Source organism: Varanus komodoensis, unplaced genomic scaffold, assembly GCF_004798865.1.
Source record: "Varanus komodoensis strain SLA01 unplaced genomic scaffold, ASM479886v1 scaffold47, whole genome shotgun sequence".
Taxonomy (NCBI): domain Eukaryota; kingdom Metazoa; phylum Chordata; class Lepidosauria; order Squamata; family Varanidae; genus Varanus; species Varanus komodoensis.
In genome coordinates, this window is record NW_025336045.1 from 2,195,109 (window position 1) to 2,220,889 (window position 25,781).

At 40.3% G+C, this 25,781-nt stretch overlaps 1 protein-coding gene across 1 annotated transcript in view; it reads right to left on the reverse strand.

Moving 5' to 3' along the window:
- Positions 1-25,781, reverse strand: part of KLHL29 (kelch like family member 29) — a 434,198-nt gene that overhangs the window by 50,799 nt on the left and 357,618 nt on the right. The window contains exons 7-8 of the mRNA XM_044445123.1: positions 24,834-25,033; positions 17,138-17,397 (exon numbers count right to left, since the gene is read on the reverse strand). Coding sequence (XP_044301058.1) covers positions 17,138-17,397; positions 24,834-25,033 — 460 coding nt within the window. The remainder of the gene's footprint in view (positions 1-17,137; positions 17,398-24,833; positions 25,034-25,781) is intronic.

Below are 25,781 nucleotides of genomic sequence, written 5' to 3' on the forward strand. Positions count from 1 at the left end.
ACACAGATTCATGATGTAACTGAAAGACTGCCAAGGCTCACATAGCCCACTGACACATATCCCTTCCTTCTCATCCATGTGGGAACAAACAAGCCAAGTGGAACTTTAAAGAAATCACTTCAGGCTTTGAAGATTTAGGGAGTAATGTCAAGAACTTTGGGGCCCAGATAGTTTTCTTTTCAATCCTTCCATTCAAAGAAGAGGATTAGACAGAAGGAAAAATACTCCAGGTGAATGCCTGGCTATGAAGGTGGTGCTGACATGAGATTTGGATTCTGGCACCATGGGTTGCACTTCCTGGAAGATGGACTGTTGGCAAGGAATGGGTTGCACCCTACATTCCTTCTGTGTTCACAGCATTCCTGATGAACTGTGGGAGTGCTGTGAACATAACCTATCTTGACTTTAGCAAAGCTTTTGGCAAAGTGCCTTGTGACAGCCTGAGTAGCAAACTAACTAAAAGTGGGCTAGATGGAACAATGAAACAATGAACAGGTAGATCCTCTGCTGGTTACAGAACCAGACTCAGAGAGTGCTCATCAACAGCACCTTCTCAGACCGGGGAGAGTCACAAGTGGAGTACTGCAGGGTTCAGTCCTGGGCCCAGTGCTCTTCAACATTTTCATTAATGACTTGGATGAGGAAGTGCAGGGCATGATTATCAAATATGCAAATGACACAAAACTGGGTGTGATAACTAATACCCAAGAAGACAGAAATAAGTTTCAAAGTGATCTTGATAGGCTGAAGTGCTGGGTTAAAAACAACAGGATGAAATTCAATAGGGACAAAAGTCAAGTTCTGCACGAGGGAAAAGGAAACCAGATGCAATGTTATAAGATGGGGAATACTTGGCTCAGCAATACTGCAAGTAAGAAGGATCTTGGAATGGTTGTAGATTATGAGCCAACAATGTGATGTGGCTACAAAAAGGACAGATGCTATTTTAGGCTGTGTTAATAGAAGTATCACTTCCAAATCCTTTGAAGTACTTGTTCCCCTTTACTCAGGACTGGTTAGGCCTCATCTGGAGTAGTGTGACCAGTTCTGGGCACCACAGTTTAAGAAAGATGCAGACAAGCTGGAAAGGGTTCAAACAAGGGCAACAAGGATGATCCAGGGACTGGAAACGAAGCCCCATGAGTAGAGAGTGTTCTTGTTCTTCTGCACCCTATGAAAGAATGTGTGATTAAAAAGGAACTGAGGGACTGAGCTGGGCCCCCCTCCCCTGATAACCAGGTCCTGGAAGATGTACCCCCACCTACATCTGATGCTAACCTGTAGAAGTTTCTTGCTGACCTAAGCCTTGTGCTGACACTGAAGCCCATATGTGTGATGCACAGAGACCAATATGAAGAACTTCGAATACGTAGCCTTGAAAAGAGAAGACTGAGGTGAGATATGATAGCACTGCACAAGTACATGAAAGAATGTCACAAAGAGGAAGGCCAGGATCTCTTCTCGATCATCCCAGAGTACAGGACATGGAATAATGGACTCCAGTTACAGGAAACTAGATTCCAGGTAGGTATCAGGAAAATTTTTCTGACTGTGAAAGCAGTACGACAATGGAACCAATGACCTAGGGAAGTAGTGAGCTCTCCCACACTAGAGCCATTCAAGATGCAACTGGACAGCCAGCTGAGAGGGATAGTTGAACTTGGTTTCCTGCACTGAGCAGAGGGTTGGACTTGATGGCCCAGTGGTCCCTTCCAACTCTGTGGTCCTGCTGAAGAGCTGGACATTAGTCAGGAGTCTGTGACATCTGAGTATGAAGTCATGAATCAAAGCCTCTGTCTTTGAATGCTGCTCAGGATGGGGTGCAAGGAAAGAGGATTGTCACAAATACTCTCCAATAATTTGTGTGCATATGGTGTTTTTAATTTGCTTGTTATTTCCCTCTCTTTCTCTCAGTATATACTGCTGCCACCAGGAATTTAATTTCAATCTCATTAATTAACTTCTCCCTCAATATTGTGCCCAAACTATAACGCTCTTTTGCTGGATTATGTGGTTCTGAGGATGACACTGATAATCAAACAGCCTATGACTCTGAGTTACCAATAAACAAAATAAATCTTTATTTGTACAAGATGCATATTGGTTTCAAGATATTCTGTAACTTATTTCCCTAGTGAATAAAAAAGTGTATAATAATAACCTCTGAGAAGTATCTCACTGTTCCCCTTCTCAATCACTCCTCACTTTCAAATGAATTTCTTCTGAATGTAATTTTGACCAGTCTTTACTTTATTTGTCTCAGTTTGATCTTTCCCTTCTGCTCTCAGATTTCTGTCAGCTTCTCTCTCACACACCCTTATAATACTTGACAATATTTGGTTCTGACTCTCACCAGCACCTAATATGTCCTCTAAGTAGTCTATGCCTTTCCTTTTCCCTTTGAATCTTAAATGCTTTTCACAGCACTCTATGAGATTCTAAAGAGAAGGCTACCTCTTCAGATGCTGCAGGTTTGCAGAATGACCACAACTCTGGCTGTGAAATGCTGACAGACTGTAAAGTATCTCTTTCTCTCTCCTCACACGCTTCCAAGTTCTGCCCCACACTCTCAGTCACCAACCAATCACCTCACTCATTCTCCTCTTTTATCCCTTCTTACTCTTTTGAAATGTACCAACATTTAAAGGAACACATAGAGATCACTTTAAAATCATTACAGGGGTCTTTTCATTTTACTTGCTTTCCTCCCTTGTATCCCCCTCTGCATTATAAACCAGGAAATCTGTTTGCAACTATTAAAGGATATGCATTTCACCCAAGGGTTGACAATTACTGCTCTAGTCCATATTGTTTTATCTTTATTTCCCCCCCTAACAGCATCTTTACCATTATGGTTACTGCACACATATACCTTGGGTTTCACTGAAAAGCAAAATGAATGCATTTTTAAAGAACATTCTACACTGTGGAGTTTCAACAAAAAAACCAACTAAACTCTGGAAAAGGTCCATTCGGTGGTGTGTGTTTCTAAGTCAGTGAGATAATTCTGACCACACAGAAGCAGGAAGTCATAAAAAGGAAACCCCTCTGGCAGCTTAGTGCACTGACTGCCATAATGAGATGCTCACCAGTTACAGTTTCTAGAGCATGCTTAAGTTATGCTGTGCTGCACTACTAAAATGTTAGATACTATCTGAAGGTTAATGTAGACTGACTGCAGGAAAAAAAATGCTTTTTGCCATGCTTCGAAATGTCACATCCTACTCCGAACACTGGTTATCTAACTTGCTCAATCTTTTCTGCCCACAATGGAGAGAAGAAAGCTACGTACATCCAGAGCTTAGTGAAGAACAGGCTGCAACTTTAATACAAGGAACCAAAAAAGAGCTTGTAAATGGCAAAGATTGAGGCAACCCCGGACTCTAGCTTGAGTAGGAGGTAAATAGCATGAGGCCATAATAGTCATGAAACTGCAACTGCTGTGGCCTTCAGTCATCTGTGGGGTTTTGGGATGTTTATTGTGTGTGTGCATACATATAACTTTTCTAGCTGCCCAACTCCCTGAGAGTATTGTAAGGAGTCCTTCTTTAATGGGAATGCTGTCCTACTGAATCTGCCTTGGTCACCCTGTATGATGACCTGTGCAGGGAGAAAGACAGGGGGAGTGCGTCCCTGTTGGTTCTCCTAGACCTCTCAGTGGCTTTCGATACCATCGACCATGGTATCCTTCTGGATAGGCTAGAGGGATTGGGAGTTGGGGGCACTGCTTTGCAGTGGTTCTGCTCCTATCTCAATGGCCGATTCCAGAAGGTGGTGCTGGGGGACTATAGCTCTGCGCCATGGCATCTATGCCATGGAGTTCCACAGGGTTCCATCTTGTCCCCCTTGCTGTTCAACATCTACATGAAACCGCTGGGAGAGGTCATTAGGAGGTGTGGACTGTGGAATCATCAGTACGCTGATGATACGCAGCTCTACCTCTTGTTCTCTACCAATCCAGGTGAGGCAGTGGCTGTACTGAACCGTTGCCTGGCCGAGGTAATGGGCTGGATCAGAGCCAATAAACTGAAGCTCAATCCAGACAAGGTGGAGGTCCTGTTGGTAGGTGGATCGGGGTCTGGGATGGGGAACTTTGACCTTGTCCTGAATGGGGTTGCACTCCCTCTTAAGGACAGGGTCCACAGCTTGGGAGTGCTCCTCAACCCAGAACTATCGTTGGAAGCTCAAGTGACAGCGGTGGCGAGGAGCGCCTTCCTTCAGCTTTAGCTGATCCATCAGCTGCGTCCCTACCTGGAGAACGACTGCCTGGCAACAGTGACACATGCATTGGTCACTTCCCGATTAGACTTCTGTAACACGCTCTACTTGGGGCTGCCCTTGAAGACGGTCCGGATATTTCAATTGGTAAAAAATAGAGCTGCCAGGTTGCTGACGGGGACTGGGTGTTGTTCTCATATAACCCCAGTCCTCCGTCAGCTCCACTGGCTCCCCACTGAAGTCCGGGCCCAATTCAAGGTGTTGGTTATCACCTACAAAGCCCTGGTTACCTAAAGGAGCACCTACGTCCATATATGCCCTCCCACCCCCTGAGATCGGCGGCAGAGGCCCTCCTCTGGGAACCCTCCATGAAGGACATTCGGAGGGTGAGTACTCTAAGGAAGGCTTTCTCTGCGGTGGTGCCCAACCTATGGAATGCGCTCCCCAGAGAGGTCCGCCTGGCGCCGTCCTTATTTGTTTTTCGGCGCCAGGTCAAGACCTTGTTATTTAAACGCTATTTTAATTGTTAATGGTTTATTTGACCAGGCTGGATCCACTATTTTATTTCATTGTATTTATTTTATCTTTTGTATTTATTTATGTATGAATTTTTTTTATTGTATATGCAATTATAATGATTGTAAGCCGCCCCGGGGCTCATGCAATGGGGCGGCATATAAGTTGTTTAAATAAAATAAATAAATAAGTAAATACTTCTCTGCCAATATCTGTTTCCACAATGGGACAGGAATATCACAGGGACATACATGAACATAAAGGATCCAGTCACTACCAGTGAGAACCAGTGTGGTTCAGCAGGTAGAGTGCTGGGCTGAGATTCAGGAGATCTGGGTTCTAGTCCCCACCCAGCTATGAAGCTCACTGGGTGACTTTGGGCCAGTCACAGAGTCTCAGTCTCACCTGCTTTACAGAATTGTTATTGGGGGGATGATATGGAGAGGAAGAAGGCCTTGGAATCCACCTTGAGTTCCTTGTAACAGAAAGGAGGGTGAGGTATAAATGCAATGTCATACTGGGCCTTCCTCACATTCCATTCACATCCCCATCCTAAGGAGGAAGAAGCCACTGTATACATTTTATTACTGTTTTCTTGGTTGCCCTTATGAGATTTGACATACTATGGATCCAATTAAACCTGCTTACTGGTCTTGTGATTACTTAAAAAGTCATTACTGAATATTTGTAGCAACAAAGCTTTAGCCAGATATGCATCATTCCAAGCCTCTTTTCATTGTCACATTCCAAAATTACAACCTTCTGGTCCTTAGCTTTCCAATTTCACCCCTGCCCAAAGGTACTTTATTTAGGTCTCCTATTCTGCTTCCACTCAGGTTTAGAAAGTCTTTACTTTTTGCAGCATCAAATTTTCTATGGCTTATTATTATACTGGAAAGCGATTAAGCTTTTGACACTTTTGGCAGTAATGCCCAGAAAGGTCAAATGTTTCCCGATTGTCTTAAATATCATCGCTTTTTCTATGGTACTATTATTTCATACGAGATTACCTTTGCGTGCTGCAGGACCAAGTAAATGTTAACTAGTAGTAAAAAATAAATAAAAGTCTAGATTGCATAAAATGTGTATGAAGTCAGTCTTATGTTATCAGTTATTTATGCAAAATACTAGGGATGCTTAACTAAAATTAAACAATGCTAGGAATATACATATTTCATCACTGATATTAAGAAAACTGTTATACTGTACATTTAAAAGACATCTCTGTCCATGCCTACAAACTGAGATTTAAATCTATTCCAATTTTACAAGATCTTAAAAAAAATCTTAAGCAGCAATGTTAGCATGAAATGAGGTTGTGTTCAGCTTACTCTAGGAAGATTTGTAGTCAATAATTACATTAAAGGTGCAGCAACAAAAGAAAGTGAGATAATTAGGAATCAACAACACTACCATGTTTATTAGGGTAGTGCCACACATTCTGCAACAGGCCCTGATTGCTGCACATAAACTGATATTCATTCAAAGTCACTCAAGCACTCAGAAGGTCTTGAAGCAACTACTTGGAGACTATCAAGCAGGGATATGCCATAATGTCAGCCCTAGACCAGAGAAGCTATTTCATGAAGCTCAACCTTTTCAAGTCAAAACCAGTTCATCTGGCCCGCTGATTCCTCCTGAACTCCCCAAATGCTTACCAAAGCATCAGGAACAAACTTGCTTGAGCATCCTGAAGATATATTATAACTCACCACAGCCTTAGCTCTAACTAGCCATCGCTTAATGTAACCCACAACCTCACAGAAGGCGGACTTGACATGCCTGTGCTGCAGAAAATACTGGAGTGACAACGCGTGGGTTTAGTGTGGGAAGTGGGGAGCAGCTGTCCTTAATCCTAGTTTGGACTGATGAATAGATGGCATTCTACGGTAAATATTTTAGGCCACCAGAACAGTTTGCTGTAGGATTTTCTTTTATGGACAAGAGATGAAAACTGGGACCATAGAGAAGGCACCTAGGTATGCCTGATTTTTAACTTGGCTCTGACGCTAGCTGGTGATCAGAAGAACCATCTCAGTTGACCCTATAACCCTATCATCCATTCCAGATCAGCTTTTTCTGTACAATTGTGGAAATAAAAGATCTGCTCTCCGGTTATATATGCAACTTCTTGTTTATTTACCATACATTGGCCCCCCCTGTGATTTTGCAAAATAGAGAAATGGAGAACAACTTTCAGTGGCATCATAACCTGAAACTCTGTAACAGCATGAGATGAATAGTTGGCATGAAGTTTTGTTTGCCTTACCTGGGGTTAAGGAGACAGAAGGGAGTTTTATCTATAAATTTTAGACATAGCTACCACAACCTGCTCAAATGAACAACTTAACAGCAGCACAGCTGACTAAATACTGTATTTCTATAAAGGGAGCTGCTCTCCTGCTATTCTGATCTCCGGGCACTAACCATTGCAGTGCATGGACATATATTTCTGAATCGATGGAGAAAATGGTTTATTTTTGTATTCTTTTCATTCATACAAAATTAACTGTGACCTCTAACATCACATACATTGTTTTTTTAACCCTAACCTAAATTTCCTATGCTGCAAATTGCACACTACACAAATGAGTTTCTATACCTTAAAATTAAACCTTATAACTTTGCTGTTTTTGAAAATAGGGAACAGACCATCAGGCCAAAGCTATCTGCACAGCTTTGACCCCTCTGAGCTGAACCCAGTCCAGGAAATATATAAGGCTGCCCACCACAGGAATGATAAATTGCTTGATTTTGCTGCTTGCCTTGGAAAAGGGAAAGGTAGCCGTTTGCCAAGCACCTGGGAGGCCAGATTGCAACGCTTGGTAGGATGTGTTTGGCTTGTAGGCAACCAATTGGGCAAGGAACAGCTTGTGCAGGTCATCTGTAGTTTGACATTTTCTGATGGCCACTGCAAATCAGCTAAAGACACATTACAGGCACTGGGGAGACAAAGGTGATGCTCCCACTTCCTTATCACATTTTATTTATCTGGGGTATAAAAAGAGAGAAGAAAATTTAAATACCAAAGTGCAGTGAATGGAGCTGGTTAAAGAAGAAACCTGCAGTGAGTAAAAGAGGTACATGAATGTACTTAAATAACAGAAAAATACAACCACTTCTGCTTGCTGAGGTTACTCCATCAGCCTGACCATGGAACTTTCTTCTCCTTTTCTTATGTAAATGATACATTAGACTAGAGGACACTTAGAGGCAGAGTACTCTTGCTTTTCTTTTGTTCCCATACCAGAAAATAGTAGCCTAGGTTCTTTGGGCAGCAGGATTGTAATAAATATTATTTCAAATGTACTAGTCACAACGATTAAAAACTCTGCTTTGTAACCATCAATGGCAAAGCTAGGTAATTTTATACCATGTACCTAAGGGTCTTAGCAAGGGGGCCAGGTGTGTTATTTTAGTTATAACCTGTTTTTTGTTAACAGTTGTTTTCTCTTTCCCCTACAGATGTAGTGGTTAATAAACTATACCAATGCATTTCCCTATTTGGTTCTACATAGTATTCTAGAATAATTTTATACAGCAATTTCATTGGTTGTTTTAAGGAGACTTAAACGATTTTTGCTAACATACTTTGAGCATTCATACAGTAGACAACTACCCTATTATTAAACCATTGCTTCTCAAAAGTAGCATTTGATGCATCAACCATGCTTGATTGACTTGTATGGGATGCAGTGGCAGTTGCAACTACAGTTAGAGACCAGTTTGAAAAATAAAAGTATGGAATACTTCCTACAGTAATTATTTTAAATAAATTCTTAAAGAAACTACATAAGCGTGACAAAAGTATTAGCTGCTTGAATGCTGCCTTTCCACAAATGCATCTGGGATAAAGGGACCTAAAGACATGGACAGCACTGATTAAGATAGATCTCAGCCATGGACTTAATATTTCACCAGGTAGAAGAGCCCAAGTCATCAAAAAAAGCTGTGTGACTGGATCCTACTGATATGCTTAAGTCTTTTATATGCTGTGTGGAAACAGTTCATACAAAGGCAGTGCGATGCATCTAAGGTAAGTTTGAAAACCCACCACAACCACCATTTCAAAAGAACCTTTATCATTATAAAGGGCAGCTAGGAACGAGAACATAAAATGTGCTTATTTATGGTATTGTTTGTCTACCGTTACTTTATATAATAAAATGTCTCTCCAGTAATATAAAATGATTCTATATTGCATTCAGAAGCTATGGACAGAGTACAGAGTCAGCTGTTTCAATTTCCAACCTTTCCCACATGCACTGACGCATATAAACACTGCCCCTGCATGGGCAATCCACATTAACAAGATATAAGGAAACAGTGGAAAGTACCCCCTCTCTTTTCTATACAAGAGAAAAAGAACTCTAATGTTGCTAAATAGAGCCAATATGAAATCATGGACAATCAGTGAAAATTATGATGATGCTTCAGTGTCCCTTAAACAGAATGTTTCCTGAGAATAAGGACTAAATGGAACGGTTGCAGCAGCTCCATATTTTGTGCCTAGTGTTCCATGGAAATATGTGGTTTTTGAAGCCCTGGAAACGGTTTGCCTTTCTGTGTCTAGATGGTGGCCAATGCACACTTTCTGTTATCTCAATTTGTATACTGCTATAAGCCACACCTGTGGAAAACCAGCCAATCTAAAGTGCCTTGTGTTGCAGAATTTGGGTAGTACTGGTAACATTAGATTCAGCCCATTCATTCCAAACTTCTCCAGTGCAGCCTATTCTTTTTATTGCTTACACACACTCAAAAGAGTGCTATTTTCAAACATGACTACCATTTAACTTTTTGTTGCTGCCACAGTCCAGGTTTTTGGACACACTGAAACTTGCAATGAAGGAACTAATGGTGCAGTTTCGCATAACAGCTTGTGTTTGCTAGCACAAACAGTGTACACAAGCTTGAGATTTAAAATAAAACCTGTGTTTGAAAGAAGTGAAAAGTGAGGGGTGAGATAAAAGTTAAGAGCCCACTTTATGAAAACTAGCAGCACTGTGAATCAAGGCTCTAATAACTTCATAACTGTGAGCAGTGCAAGAGGGGAGACACAAGCCGCTACATACTCTTCCTTGAGAAAAGGAACAAAAGCTATCTTTTTAAAAAATCATAGAAGAATGGGACAATGCAAGCTACCGTGGTGTGACAGTAAACCTCTCATTAGCTGGGGGCTCCTTAGACGATTGTCAAGTTGCACCCCAACAACAGTGTTGCTTCAATTTCCACTCTCTCTAATGAGATTGCCAAATTCATTCGTTGTTTTACAAAGCCACACAACTTCAGTTCATGGGGTGTTTTTGGAAAATTCAAATTAGTTTTTCATCTCTAATCAATTACTTTGGTGTTCTGTAAACCACCTCCTCCTCTTCACCATGCCCTTTTTACAACCCTACTGGATAGACAGAGTTTTCTGGCAGGTAGAGTTTCATTAGAAAGTTTATTAATACTTTTATAGGCAGCCATTCCATTTTATGGACATTTTAACTTTTTACGTATTTTAAAAAGTCCAATGTAGTAATGCATGTAAATGAGACAGACAAGAGGAATTTTAGCAAGGCAGTCTTGAATGTATTTATTTTTAAAAACACTGCCCTAGTAATACAGTTCTCCAGTAGCTTACAAAGGAAAATAAAACCTGATTAAAAGCGTATAAATAAATCGATAAAACATACAAAAAGTATAAAAACACAAAATCACAGGAACAAAAGGAATTAAAATGGAAACTTAAAGGCTTGAGATAATAAGGTTTTCAAAGCCATGGATAACTCAAGCCAGGCTATCCACGTCCAGGTGGGCTACAGTGAGGTAGGAATACACACATGGTAATGATGTCAGGGCATGGAAGTACAACTAATAGTTCAGGTAGTGAAACAAAGAAGTAGATACAGGGCTGCTGGTTTGGGCCCTGAGCCTGCAGGTAGTTCTACTCTGGAAAAAAAAAACTACTGTGTCCTTTCTTTGTTTTTCATTTTGTGATCTCAGCAAACATGATATAATTGGATGCAAAGCTTCACCCCACAGTATATTCTAACACAGTTAATCCAATGCTGTTTTTCAAATGCTAACACCTCTTTACATAAATTATCACTCAAATCTCCTTCCTACTTCAACAAGCTTATCAATGGGAGAGTTCTCTATATAAACATGCCCAACTTAAAGAATAAACAGGAAACACTATTTTTCTGGAGATTTCTGTCAGCTCCCTATTGCTTCTCATGCAATCTAAAATGATGCCTTTAACTAATAACTAACCATTTCTGTTGTCACATGAACCTGCCTGGCGATCCAGAAACAAAGCATCTAAACCTGGTTGCCTTCTCTTAGCTTATCTATTCCAAGCAGGTCTTAGTTGCTGTGTTATATATAACAGCTGTCTTGAAATAGCCCAACACAATGCATGTGAACAGGATGTTTTTTAAAGAATAGACTTCAAAGATAGAACCCATGGATCAGAACACATCATGGATTCCAGTGCACCATACTGGCAGGCTGATATGCGAAGGCGATCTCTGCATGAGCATCATTCAAGTGCGTTTCTGCATTCAGCAAACCCTTTGTGTATCAACTCCTCTGCTGTGATTCCTCTACACATTCACCACACCCAGTGATGTACAGAGGCTTCTGGAGCATGTGCAGCCGTGGCCAGGCTTGTTCAACCTCAAAACTGGCACTGACCACACTCAAAGCCTCAAACAGTTTCACACTGCATTTTGGTAATGGTAGGCAGGTTGTCATTCAGGAGATGCCATTCATTTTTTTTTTTTTTTTGCACCATATGGATCTGGAACAGAAGCTCAACGAGGTCTCTGGCTATGCGACCCTCTCATTGGTTCCCTTCTGCAACAGTGAGTTGACTTTCTCTGAGCAACTGTGTATCTCATGGTACTGAGGGGTCGGAAGGTCTTGAATTCTATCTGGTAGCCCAACTCTGTGAAGGAGAGGACCCACAAGTCCAATGTTATATTGTTCCAGGAGTGGAGAAAGAGCTGGAGGCACTGGTGGGAGGTGGGAGGCAGGGATTTTGAGGCAGTTGCAAGGGGTGACACAGGTCTTCAGGGCACCAGCATCCCTGCCAGGGATGCTACTCCCTCACCTGGATTGTGGGACAGGCCTTGGTGCTCAGGGGGTTTGTGATCTTGGGTGGTAGGAGGAGTGGTTCTACTTATGCAGTGTGGAGAAGGGTCTCATCGACAGTTGATTCAGATCCATCTTGCACACAGTGGCCCTGAATTTCTGCACTATCAGTTTGTCAGTCTGAATGCTGAGGAGGCCCTCACCATCAAATGGCAAAATCTGTGATGCAGGCTTCTGCTTTGTGAGAAATCCTGATGAGTGGCCACATGTCCCACTGGAGGCCAACTGCTCCTGCCATGCTCCTTGTGCTGAATTGAGCTTGGTGTCTTGCCAAGTGTATCTCCTGCTGTGCAAGATGAGGCACCTCTGTTTGGATGGCCTTTCCTCGCTCCCAGGGTTTGTGGGGAAGATCATTACACAGGGTGCCAATCTTGTCCCATAAGAAGATTTGACACCAGGCCATAGTGGCCTCATTGTTGGCCATCCTGAAGACGAATGTGGCCAAGTGCCTCCCCACCATGTCTAGGTACCAGGCCTACTTGTCCATTGGCATGGGGTGCTCCTTGGAACCAACTCCACAATGATGGAGCTGGTACTGGGGTGGTGGAACAGGAAAGGAACATCCTGCTCTTGGACTCTGTACATCTCCTCAAGCCTTCTTGGTGTGGACACCACAGAGGAGAGGAACTTCTATGCCTGCTTTATCATGTCCATGAGGATAGCCAGGAATGGTACAGTGACTGGAGTCATGGTCTTATAATATACCACCTCAAAAACAGGGTCCTTTGTCCTTCCCATCTCCTGTTGTGAGTTGCGCTCCAGAGCCTGGGCCATCTGAAGGACTTGGTCAGAGAAGGTTGAATTATCCTTTCTATGATAATGAACAGAACTAATGTACCCATTCATAGCACCAGCAGCAATGGCAATACATGGCCCTCCAGATAGAAATAGATTACAATTTCCACCATCCATGCTGACTGGAGCCGTTGAGAGTTGAAGTCTAAAACATCTGGAGGTCCAGAAGTTTCTTATCTCTGCAGTAAAACAAGTTTTACCAGAGACTTTCATGGTATTGAGAGAAAAGGTTTGTGTTATTCTGCATGGTAGTCAGCTCCATCTGAAGAATGCAGAGTTCTGAAGGAGCACAGATGCATCTGACAAATATCAGTGCTATAATTTGTATCATCTTTCCTGCTCATAAGGAAATGTCACACACACACACACACACACACTTACTTCAAGGCAGTTGAGCTTAACTTTTATACACACCCCCATCAACAATTTCTTCCTAAGTTTTAGAACGAAAAGATGCCATTATGAAATTTTAAAGGCAGGGTTTTCATGGAAGCAATCTGAAAAGGAACAGCTTCTATGTTTAGAAAATAAGCATCTGCGTGACTAGGAAGCCTATTATAAACCAGCACGATACAGAGAGGTGATGGGGGGAAAAGTTAGAGCAGTCACCCTTGAAAGCTGATTTTTCTGTAGCACGTGAAAGCAACCAACTTCCCATATTTTAACAGCAATTTAAACTGCAAAACACTGCTTTCCGCAGAAACATATAAAAAAATTAAAAGCTTCTCAAAAAGAAAAAGGAACATATGAAACTAGACACACATGGGCAAAACAAATAAAGATGCTACCATAAACTAACAAGGCACTTCAGGAGGAGGAGAGAATGGAGAGCCACACTGAAAAAAGTCACTACAGTATGAAAGGGAGACTAGGAAAGATGACAGTGGCAGTGAACAAGGGGATGGGAGAGAATGAAAACCACCTCCTATTTACGAAATCAGCTCAGCAAAAAGCTGTATGAAGCCAGCACTCTTGAAAAAATAACATTGCCTCTACAAGGCTGTCAGCCACAGTGTACACCTATGTGAAAAGGAGTTTTTTCTTGGTGTTCTTAGCTAGCTTGGTATGCATACTAATCTAACTGACCAGAGTTTGTTATAAATCACATTTTGATGAACTAAAAATAAACACTGCTGATGTCAACATCCCAGATCATGCGCTGTCCCCTCAACCCTTCCTAATCAGTTGGAAAAAGGACATTTACTTTCTGCTTCACCTAAGCTCAGCTTGTTGTGGCATGCAAGATGGAGTAATTATTTAATTACCTCTGGTAATTTTTGAAACAAGCCAACCTCTCTCCTTTGCTTCTGAGGTTAGATTTCTGAACTAACCAGAGTTTGCTATAAATCACAGTGCCATGACAAGCTGAGATTCAGTGAGAATTGAAGAAAATGGTGCACAGATCCTTCAGATGAGCTGAAGAGGAGCTGCACTGCTGTGCTTCTCCCACATGCTTTTTGAGTTTTCATTATTTTTAGCTTATCTGGAGCTGGAATTCCCCCTTCTGTTTTTCAAATGACAGACAGTTTGAAAAACAACCTTCTGGATGTGCCTCTGGCAAGCCTCCTAAATATACACAGGCCTTCTAGCTGACTCTCCCTTCTCTCCCAGTGCCATGTCATTGGGTCAAGGATTGGGTCAGGCTCTTCTGGCTTGTCTCGCATGGCCCCTCCCAGCACCTCCAAACTCTGCCAGTTCCCACAGTCTGCCTGAACACCTTGAGATAAGCTCTTCCTCTTCTGCCATCTCTGTGTCTGCAGGCCTCGTTTTCCAGGCCTCACCATCCTCATTGAAATGTTGATGCCATCCTGGCCCTGGAAGGAACACCAAGAATAACTGCCTCTTTCATTTCCAACATACTGTGCAACCTGAGATATATGAGATTTACATATGTGAATATTTCACAGGACTAGGTCCTTGAAGAAGACTGTCTATTCAGACAACGATCAACTGACAAAAATTCATTTTGTCAATGAAATAGCACAAATACTGAAATTCCCGCTTGTGAATTTGCAGGCAAAAAGAAAAAAAAAGAAAAACGAAAATGCACATACACAGACACACAACTGAAATCAAAAGACAGAAAGAAAAAGAAGCTTTACAGTGGCAATGGCTGAGTCATCTTGTATTTGCCCAACAATTTTTCTAAAAAGATTTAATGGGAGATATACTTAGGTTATAATATTATCACATTATTAGGGATTAAAACTTTCTTTCCTTTCTGGTCAACCCCAGGTCTGAAATGAAAAATTAAAAAGGTTTTCTAAATCACATGGCACATTAAACACAAATATTCTGGGGACCATGGGATTTCAAATAGTGTTTCATTTGGACGGTGCCAATTTAAGGGTTATTCAGACAATGGCAGTTATAAAATTTCCATTAATTCCATGCTGGTTATACTCTATAAGCTTAACATGTGAAGGGAAGGCAGAGGACAATTAGGGAAGAAGGTAGAAAGGATATGTGCAAGGTGAGCTAGGGATCCAAAAGAGTTTCTGTGTGTATTAGAATGCAATGCAGGATGGTTGTGAGATAGGTTACCAGCTCTTCAGATAATTCTTCCTTAATTTCCATCATATATTCTGGTTTACATCTAAATTAACCTAGCTGGTATCAAATCAACCTCTACCCACTGGCACTGCACATGTACTTGACCAGCAGTTTTGTCTTCGGAAATAACAGCATAACAGCTGGAGTTGTTATAGTCCCTGAGTCATGTAGCTGCTTAGGTATGAACCCATTCATAGCATCTCTCTCAAACCACTGTTCCTAGTAATTATCCCAGAATTCCCATTGCCTCTGGATTCTTCTAAGGTACTTTCCTAAATAATGCAGCCTTCTGCTTTCTCCTCTACCTTTCAGACTATTGCACACAAGAAACTTCTGGGTCATGGAATATATCAGCTGAGATTACAAGTCCTAGTGGGACAGAAGTAGTGGGGTCTGATGTCCTATGATCCATGTGGACAACCGAAGTTGGTCTGGGCAACAACAAGAATGCAGAAGGGGATGAAACAAGTATATCCCCTCTTCCTATCTGTGCACAAGAAGAATCTTTCTATGTTTAATTCTGTAAAATATATGGAGTCCATTGTCACCTATCTAGTTTAGTACAATTGCTGAAAAGATACAGTGATGAAAACAGAGGGACATATTCTGTCAATTTCCGACTCCTACTTCTAAAATTTCTTCACCCCATTCCTAACTAAATTTATTTAATCGACATCCATTCTTTTCCATCACATGGCTCTCTACAAGTCTCACCAAAAGTCTGGATAGTACATGCATGCTCTCTATCTCTGTTTTCTTATCAAGCTAAAACTAATGGTGTCACAATCTGTACAGGCTTCTTGTAAGTATTAAATATGCGCCTCATGCTGAAAATCACTTATAAACTGTGACACAAAATGTAATAACTTGTCTGTGTAAATGAAATAAGAATGATTAAGCACTGTAACATAAAGAGAAGCTAAATGATAAAGATGACCTCTAAGATCCTTCTAATTCTACATTTCTGATTATTTTATTATGCTTAGGGAAAGGCTCTTACAACTGTTAGCATGGGATATACTTTGAAAACTACATTTTAAAAAGGGAAATGCTACAACTCAGCTAGGAATAAAAGCTGATGATCTATTACAGGTACATGGAACAGTCTATATGAGCATATCTATTCTTTTGCGTAATCACAAAACACTGTAACAATATTACTGCAAAGCTTCATTGAGGAGCTGAACTGATAGTAGGAACAAATGTGGCGACTGCTTGATCACTGAGTCAGTTCTTACGTCTCGGGTTGACAGTGTGTGAAGTTAGCCTACTACAAATCTTAATCAGCTGAGGCAACTGGAAAATTTATGTGCTACTGTTGTAATTCTTTTTGCCCAAGGACAAAATTTTACTATCGCTGTCCTCAAAATGAGACAGTATTTATAGCCCTTATCTGAATCCTTATCTTGGTTAAGGTCAACTGCAAGCAGAGTAACTATCCAGAGAAGGCAGCCCCAATAAATATTTACTGGCATCTACACAGCCAGCATAGATAGTGTAGATTCTCTCAGAATTGTGAACTTATAAGGAAGCCACATTTCTAACAATCAATGCCTAAAGCTTTACTGATGATTCATGCTTCTTTCTTCAATGTGTATCATTTCTTGAAAGACAATATTCCATTTTTGAAGGCGCATTATCATGCTATACTAATCCTTCAAGACAGAGCTATCTTAGACCAAACTATTTTTAGTGAGATAACACACAGCAAGTGTCAACTTTTAAATTCTAATCAGACATGGGGATCAGATGGTAAAATTAAGTAAAGTTTCTGCATAGTCTGTTTTCCTTTGCTATTTCTTTTGCTTTCCCTTTCCTTTGTTTTAAAGGAAACCTTCTGTTTTAAAGAATTATTTATGGAAATGGAAGAAAGACTAAGGGTTTCAGAAAGTCCTGCCTACTACACACTTACCTGAGCTCTGATTGCAGCATCTTTTTTAATCCACTTTATCACGGTTTCATAAACCAGCTCTTCTGTTTTCGTATTTAGGCTGTCGTTGGACATGTAGGAAATGAAGTCGTCCTTTGATATATTAAGAATCTCCTCTTGATTTGCAACTTCTGGAAAAATCTGCAGTGCGTAGGCCTTTGCCATGTTGTATAACTCACTACATTGCATTGCTTCAGCCATGGCTAATATACCTAGGCAGTTGCTGGCAGTCAACTGTTTTTCTAAAAGAGAAGGTAGAAGCATAATGAGGGAGGGGGGGAGAGAGAAGAAATTAAAAAATGGCAGCTCTGTCATGTGTCATAGGTCACTTACTGGAGCCATGCTGTTGTACTTTACCAAGCTGACTGCTTGTGGACACAGCTCAGCCTCACTTTGTTTCCTGCCTTAGAACATACGGTAAGCTAAAATACAAAACAGGGCTTGGGTAGAAAGGATCCCATCTTGCATACAGTGATGTGAATTAATGACTGCAAGCTCCTCCAAACATTTATTAATATTTATGGCACAATACTGTTGGCTGTGCCCTTGATCCTCAGAAGCCCCTGAGGTTATCAGCATCCAGAGCAGAGCTAGGGAGTGATGGAGGGGATCTCCATGTTGGAGCTCAGTGGCCAATGCCCACTCTCTGGGCAGTTCAGGGCACAGGGAGGAAAGCTAGAGTGCAAGCCTGATACCTTGTCTCATGGTGGCATCAGTCTCCTCCCTGTTCCCTTTGTCTCTCTCTCTGATCAAATTTCCAGCCTTGGAGAAGAGCCTGGGAGAACTAAACCCCAGCTTTGAGGTCTGAATTCTGTCTCTGATCTTGGGTCTGGAAGTCCCAAGCATCCTATGACTTTCTAATGATTAGGGGTCATAGGATATCTCTCTTAGTTATTTATTAATGCATACAACTTCATAAAACTTAATGTAATGAACTTGAAGGAGTTCACATCTAAATATTAAAAACCACATTTAAACACATTATTTAAAAATTCAGCTGTAGTTACCATTCAAACCACATTTAAAATACACTACTAAAACAAATCCAACTTCAATAACAATACAAATCAATAGCAAGAGCAGTAAGATGGAGCAACATATAAGTTAACTGCAATTAATGAGGGACTGGAAAAGATCTGGGTGAACAAGTGAACTTTCAGGAAACAAGTATGCTAGAAAAATAGTAGTCCACATATGAAATTAGCAGACCACTTTTTAGATACTTAGGTTATAAAGAGTAGGCAGATGCATCCAGTAGATGTGGGAATAAACGAAAGGAGGAAATGATTTTTACTTATATTGAGCAGATAAAAATACAGGCTCTGTATTTGTGGTGATTCAAGTACAGAAAAGATGTAGAAGTAGGTATCTGGTGCAGAATTCAGCCTTCTGACAATCCCAGATTGCATTTTTCAAAAGTATGATCTACCGGCTCATATGGCTATTATGGTTAAAAGTGAAAGGCTTGGGTAAGATAACTGGTGGTTAGAAGTACGATTTCAATGCCAGTGAAAAACCAAAAGCTAATAAAGATTTTCTCCTGAACCAGCAGCTGCTCACCAATTTAAAAAGTTAAAACCTCCAACCCCAAAGCGTTCTAAATAATTCATTATTTTTTCTGTCTTTTGGACACTGGGGTTTGTGTGCTTTAATTCCTCATATAAAACCATTCATGTAACCCTAGCATATGCCTGCTAGGATGTTATCTATCTTTGATATTGTGGTTTTAATTGTCTAAATTGTGTTTAACTGTGTTATTTACAATGTTTTACATTTTTGGTTTTTTATTATGTAAACCCATCTAGAGAGCCAAGTGGCTACAAAACGGTATACACAAGTCCTAAATAAATAAAATAAAGTAAAAATGCCTGCGGTGCAAAGTTTTCGAATTCATGAAGAGTGTTTAAAAAGCAGGCTTGTTATTAGGAATTTGGCTCACATCAAGTTCCATAAGAGAAAAAGATGTTATTTTGAATGTTTAAATGTTAGCCAAAGGAAGTTATGAAGAGCTTAAGTCCTCACAAAGCCATTTCTGGGTATAGCAGGCAGGCAACTTCCATAAGCCCCAAGTGTGTCATCCTAACAGGAAAAGAAACACTACAGGCTTAGACTCTCCAAAGGGATACGAAGAACATCTGAGTCTGACCCATGTCCTTAAGATACTAGAGACCCATCCTCTAATGGAGAAGATCCTTCAGAACTAGGAACTAAGTATCTACCAGCACCCAATTAGAAGATACACTAGTTCCCATCTTACAAGACTGGAAGAGGCAGAGTACGTGAAAGGCCAGCTGGGGAAATCCACTTTTGTGGCAGAAACATATCTTGATTTTTAAGTGTAGGAATCTATCAGAGCTTGCCAAAACATGCAGCTAAGCCAGGTGAACTGACTTTGCTCTGTAACAACTATTAACACCTAATGCTAGAGTTTGTCAATGATACCCCTTTGTGGAAGCCTGGCCAGTTTTCCTACAGTTCTTACTCAGGTGACAGGTAATCAAAAAAACAGCAACGACACGCATTCCACTAGGCCCCTGATGGGGGTGTCAATCCCTAGGGGCCTGGTCCAGCCAAAGTATGCTACTTTAGATTTGAGGATACCTAGGAAGAAATGAAATCACCTTGTCAAAGATGATAAATGGTTTATTTGAAACAATGATAAAATATGGAAGCAAAATGTAAACAAGCAAAAGCAAGCTTGCATTCCCTTATTTGCAGTCATATCGGTGCCTTGAACTGGCCAGCGGATGCTCTGTGGACCTCAGAAGTTGCTCGGGTGAGTAACACATCCATTCTCATCCCCAAGCCAAGAACAAAAGAGCTTACCTCATGCTATGCATTTCCCATAGTTCCTCTTGCCTACTGTTTCAAGACACTGTCAGTACACAAAAGCTCTACCCCACTTCCTGGGAGATGACAGGGCAAACTACTTCATTAAAGAGAACAGCTTCAGTTCTCGTAGCCAAAAGGTGTTCTTATTTAAGGAATATACTTGAAGAAAGCAGCTTCAAGGCAAGTATCTGGTGCTGTTCCTTACAAGCTGAAGGCCTGAGGGTCTTGGTATGGCTCCAAAAACTATCCTAGCTTTTGGATAATGGGAAAGTTCACTACAATACAACTGTAACAGCTTCCTCACCATTCTTCCAGTGGAGCCATTCCTGTGCAGGGTTTACCTTGGAAAAATCCATTGTGCCAACTTACGGTATTAGTACTGCACTAGAAGGCACTTATGTTAGTGCTATATCAATTGTGTACATGCAGCAGTCCCCAGATAATGCCAAAAGATCTTTAAAAAAGACCTGTTGTGTCTGTGGCCAAAATGTTTAGCCAGGCAAAATGCTTAATTCTGAAATAAAGAACTAGGAAAATGCTTAAAAGAGTGTGGTGACTTTGATATTCTTATTTGACAACACTAATAAAAGAATATTTGATTAAGATTCAAGACAGAAAATCTCAAAATGAAGAGACAGGTGCATAAGTTAAACTAGAAACAGTTGTTCATGAATTGGTTGTTTTCTCTGCTGTCACAGTAGCAAAATACATTCAGTTTGTGAAGTACTGCTCTTCTGTAAGAATGGTCAAACAGCTGTGAACCCAGAAAAAGGTCTTCAGATGGAATATCAGGCACATTAAGGAAACAATAACTTGCCATTCTTCTATTTTATTCTTCTTGCTATTCTAACTTGCTAGTCCTCCCTATTTGCCAAGAGAATGTTGAAAGAATTGCAGAAACAAAGTTAAAACTTTTATGACTCTTATATTATTAGACTGACTTCTCATGGTCTCCTCTTGCTGTATTTTAAAGGACTGGTGCAGATGTGATACTCCACATTTCTTAACCATTAACCAAAGAATAACAAAACCCCCTTCTCTTAGTCCCTCTTATTTTAGCATAAAAATCCATCCCACATCCTTTCACATGTTAAGCTTTACTTTAACACTGTTAATTATCGTTAATCCTCAACAATGAGCAGATTTTGAAAACAAACAAGATTTTGAAACCAGGAAGCTTATCGAGAGAGGGCCTTGTTAGTATGAATGGGAGCAACCTCTAATGGTACAATGCCTAACCATGGAAAAGATGGGTGAGGGGAATTTGTGCACCTAGAAATAGACTGGGAGGAGATTCCACACAGCTCCCTCACAGACCTAGTTTACCTGCGACAACCATCCATGATCGCTCCTAGTAGGTTGTCATGATGTCTGAACTGGGTGCAGTTTCTGCACTATGGCTTATTTTTCACAGTTAAGCCACTCTGAGAACCCATCGCTTGTTGGGTTGTTTTCATGGTGACCTTTGTTATGTTTGAAGAATGACTTCATTACTGATTGCTGGAAACAGATAGAGAGATGCTTGGGGACAGCAGCAAAATTCCTCTCACTCCCTGCAAGCTTGACAGTACCGCCTTCATGCTCCCTCTTCCCTTCTCAGTGACTTCCATCCTATGTTCCTAAAAACTGAGAAGGGCATCAGAGAGTCCCAAAAGTGTTTTTGGCTTTTTTTCTGTTCAGTCTTGCACACATTTGAAAATCCATGGCTATGAAATATGTGCAATTTCCTTTCACCTGTGTAATTTCACCTTACTGTTCTACTATATAATTTGCATATATCTTATTGCATAAATTAATGAACCCATTCAATGTGCTGCTTTGAAATTTGTGTATATTTACCGATGCTGCTCATTTGGCTGACCTGAAATTTGCCTATCTTTACAGATTCTCCTCACTGCTTTGTAACCCATATGTATATATGTATGGTAGCTATATATAACACATGGAGACATGGGGAGGGAAGTGTCAAACATGAAATGGGAGTGGGAAGCTGAAAGTTGCTGGGGGCAGGTGAAACTGGTAGTATGCGACACATTACTTTTTAAAAAGTGCTTGCTAGCAAACGTCTAAGGAAGGAAAGAACAAATTTGACAAAGAAAAGAAAGGGATATGCTGGGCCAAATAGTGGACAGACTCTCTTGTGTTCTTGCACATCACTCTGATTTTTTTTTAAGTCTGAAAGGTGTTACTGCATTCATAAGTGTTACTGAAAATTCATTCCATTTGGCAATTTGAAGTAAGGAACATTTTGTCTGGTAGCCAGCAATCTTAGCACACCACTTGCAGAAAGGCTGGGACTGAGGAAGCGTTCTGCTGCAAAAGCACCTGGGATATATCCTGGGAGTTGGCAGGAGGACTGAGGGAGGAGACAAGCCATGGAAAGATGCAAAGCATCTGATGTTCTGTTGGGTAAGCGAGAGAACAACCAACCTATGGTAGCCAACCTTATTTTCAAAGAGGCTTAGCCTGAAGTCCAAACCCACTCACAATCTGTTTATATAGGGCCAAGGAATTGGGACCAATGTTTCTGCACCAGTCCAAGTGTTTGTAAGATGATATAATGAGGTTTCAAGTATTAAGAGGTGAGGAGCTTTATATCTACCCTGGCCCACAATCAGCAATACCACTTTGTAAAGTGTTCTCAAATTTAATGGTGGAACACTGATTACCTATTAGTGCACCCTGCAGCAAGTACTATTCAGATTAGGTTACTTCTTGCCTTCCATCAACCCTGAGCTGCTACTTTTCATGGCATTTATATTCCAAGTTACCATGGAAGGGCAGATTATTTAGAAAATCACAGGTCTAACTTCTTGTTTAAAAAGTTTATCCTTGCAAAATAAAGACAATGATTAAAGGCCTCACAAAGTCATACAAAAGAAATACCTGTTTTGTCCATTAAATAGAATTTTTAGGTCATTAAAACCATCCAAGGGAGAATGGAAAAAAAAGATATCTGGGCTTCTGTGATATACTAAGAGGAACAAACCATTTTTTCATTGGTGGCCCTTAAAAACACTGGAAATAGGGCTTCTGAGTTATGAGATACTAGGCTTATGGAATGCAAAAATGAAAAATGAGGCCAACTAAAATGTTTTCCCCAAACTTTTCATATGGCAAATATTCCACTATCTCTGAAGCTCAATCCAGAAAGAGCTATAAATAAAAATAAGCAATTATACTTTATGAATTCTCTAAATGAGAATACAAACCTCTAGTTCCTCATATATAATGAAACTTACAGCCAACTTTCCCAATTGCATAACCATAACACGGTTCACTGAATTCAAATATTAAGTATTGGAAAAGGAAAATCTCGCATTGATTTAGTGGAAATAAATGTATTTTGTTATAGTAGCTGAATCTTTAGAGATAATGTGCATGGATATATCTGTGGATAATTATAAAAGCCATAAAATCTATTAATTTAAAACACACTGGAGGGCAGCTATTAAAGAAAATCTGCACCAGTATAGCAAATGCCATGTGATGCCCTGCTTCAGAAGAGATGTGTGCAATTTGGATGAGACAGATGGAAGAGAAGCAAGGAGCATAAATGCCTTTGCCTTCCTGGTTTTGCGCTCACGACAGAAATGAAACATTTGCATTAACCCCAAAGGCATTACACACTAGCTCATGTTGCAGAGACAGCTTGAGCAACTCACTGTCCCTCTTGCTATGATGCTGAAGTATCAGGAAAAGGAATGGGAAATGCTTTGTAATTAATGATGCCAAAAGAGAGAAGCACTTGGACCCAGTTTTGTTCTCAGTGATGTCATTGTGGTGCAATTGAGATTTCTATTTTAGAACTGGGTTTAAAACCAAATCCAATTCCAAGCTGAGGTAAAGGAATTCATTGTCTGAACCAGTGATTCCTGGTTCCCTCTTTTCTTATTTGAAGCCATTTCAAAGGACAGATCTAGGGCCTTAATTCTTTTCAAGGGCCACATTTGCTGAACATCTAAGCTCTCAAGCGTAGAAAGCCTTTCATGAGTTTTAAGAAGTTTCCCTTCTTACCACAATCAGGCTGAGACTGCAGAGCCCTACAGAAGCATGATTAGCTAGCTATGAGACGTCTGAAGAGGTACATGGAGGCTGTGATTCTTAAGTATTAAAGAAACAGCTCCTGTGTGACAATTGGCTACAGAAACCTTCCTGGAGCTAGTTAACGAATTGTCCTCTTATACCCAGGTCCCAACTATTTACTGTCTTCAAGGGTATAAGCAAGGCCAGAGGGGATGATGAAAAATGAAAAGCCTCACAGAAAATAAACAGAAACTTTGAACCAAGGTAAGTTATGTGATCTGTATAAATTATGTAAATTAAACTCAATTTATTCTGCCATTTTAAAAACATAATATAGTCTGCTCCTTCTAGTCATTAGGGTAGCATAAGGAGCTATGCTTGACTCTTAAACGCCACACTTGGACAACTGGGAATCTCATTCAGGAAGTCATTCTGGATGCTGGAATTTCATCAGGCACCAGCCATAAACTTTCTAGAACACTAGCAAAGACAAGAAGATTGCATTTTCTTCCACATATGAGCCAAGGATCCTTCAGAGACCAAATTCTATGTCCAGCATCATATTCTGTGCTTTTTCTATATTTCAACAGACTGTGAATCCAACTCAGCCCTGGGTACATGTTAACATTTAACTGGTCCTCAAGCAAGCCACCTACTGATTTTAGCAAGACTAAACTGCACTTGAAGTTCAACTACAAATAAATGGGGATCTGGTGTGTTACAAATAGTATTTAATAATGGATTTTATAGGAAAGCTACTACAGAGATAGCAAGTCCTGAGCTTCAGAAGCAAACCAGAAAGAATAGCATGAAGACTTACCCAGAAAAGACACACAGACTTTGCAGAACGTATGGAACTGGAACTTGCTGGCAGCTTCCAGAAGAATCTTGGCGTTGGCAGAATCTATTACTAAGGAACCTGTATAAACAAATTCCAGCAGTAATTCCAGGACGTCCGCTGTGAGATTTGATAATTCCAACTCCAGCTTCTCAGCACTTCTGCTACTGTCCTGGGGTGACCTAGTAACAGCAGACAATGAAATTCTTACAGGACATTAACTTTCATTGAATGGTTGCCACTTACTGATGGCTAGAAAATCATATTACAATTCATTGACAAAGATTTTTGCTGTTGTTTAAGAACTGAAAAATACTGTATCTTAAAAAAAAAAAACTTAAAAAGACTTTATTACTGGATCTGAAAAAGAAGAGTCTTGCACATCAACTCCTCCCGCCCACAAATAACAGTTTATTGCTATTTGGCATATTCATGCAAAAAATTGCAAACCAAAGAAACAAAAATTAAGAAGATGAGCCAACATTAATGAAAATGTGGAATAGGATTAACTTTCAAAGGGAAGCAATACATTTTCATATGTTTACATTCTATACTTTTTATCTTTGGATAATAAAACAAAAAAAAATAATTTTCAACTTTCCACAAAAAAAATGTAATCTATTTTTAACACCATAACTGCATTCTTCTTATAATACACAAAATGATATTTTAAACTATTTTAAGGAACTTTTCTAGAAACCAAAGTAATCGGAAGACAGAGACAAATGGTCCTTAGCTTGACATTCTCAAGTTACAGGCAGTTTTTATAATAATCTTCCAATTTAGCATGCTTATTTGTTTGTCTTAAAAATATATTGTTCCCTTTTAGGCACTAAAAAAAAAGAAAACAGAAAAAAGAAAGAAAGGAAGGAAGGAGACCCCTCATGGCATTGCTTTGAAAACTAAATACAAGACGAGATAGACAGACAA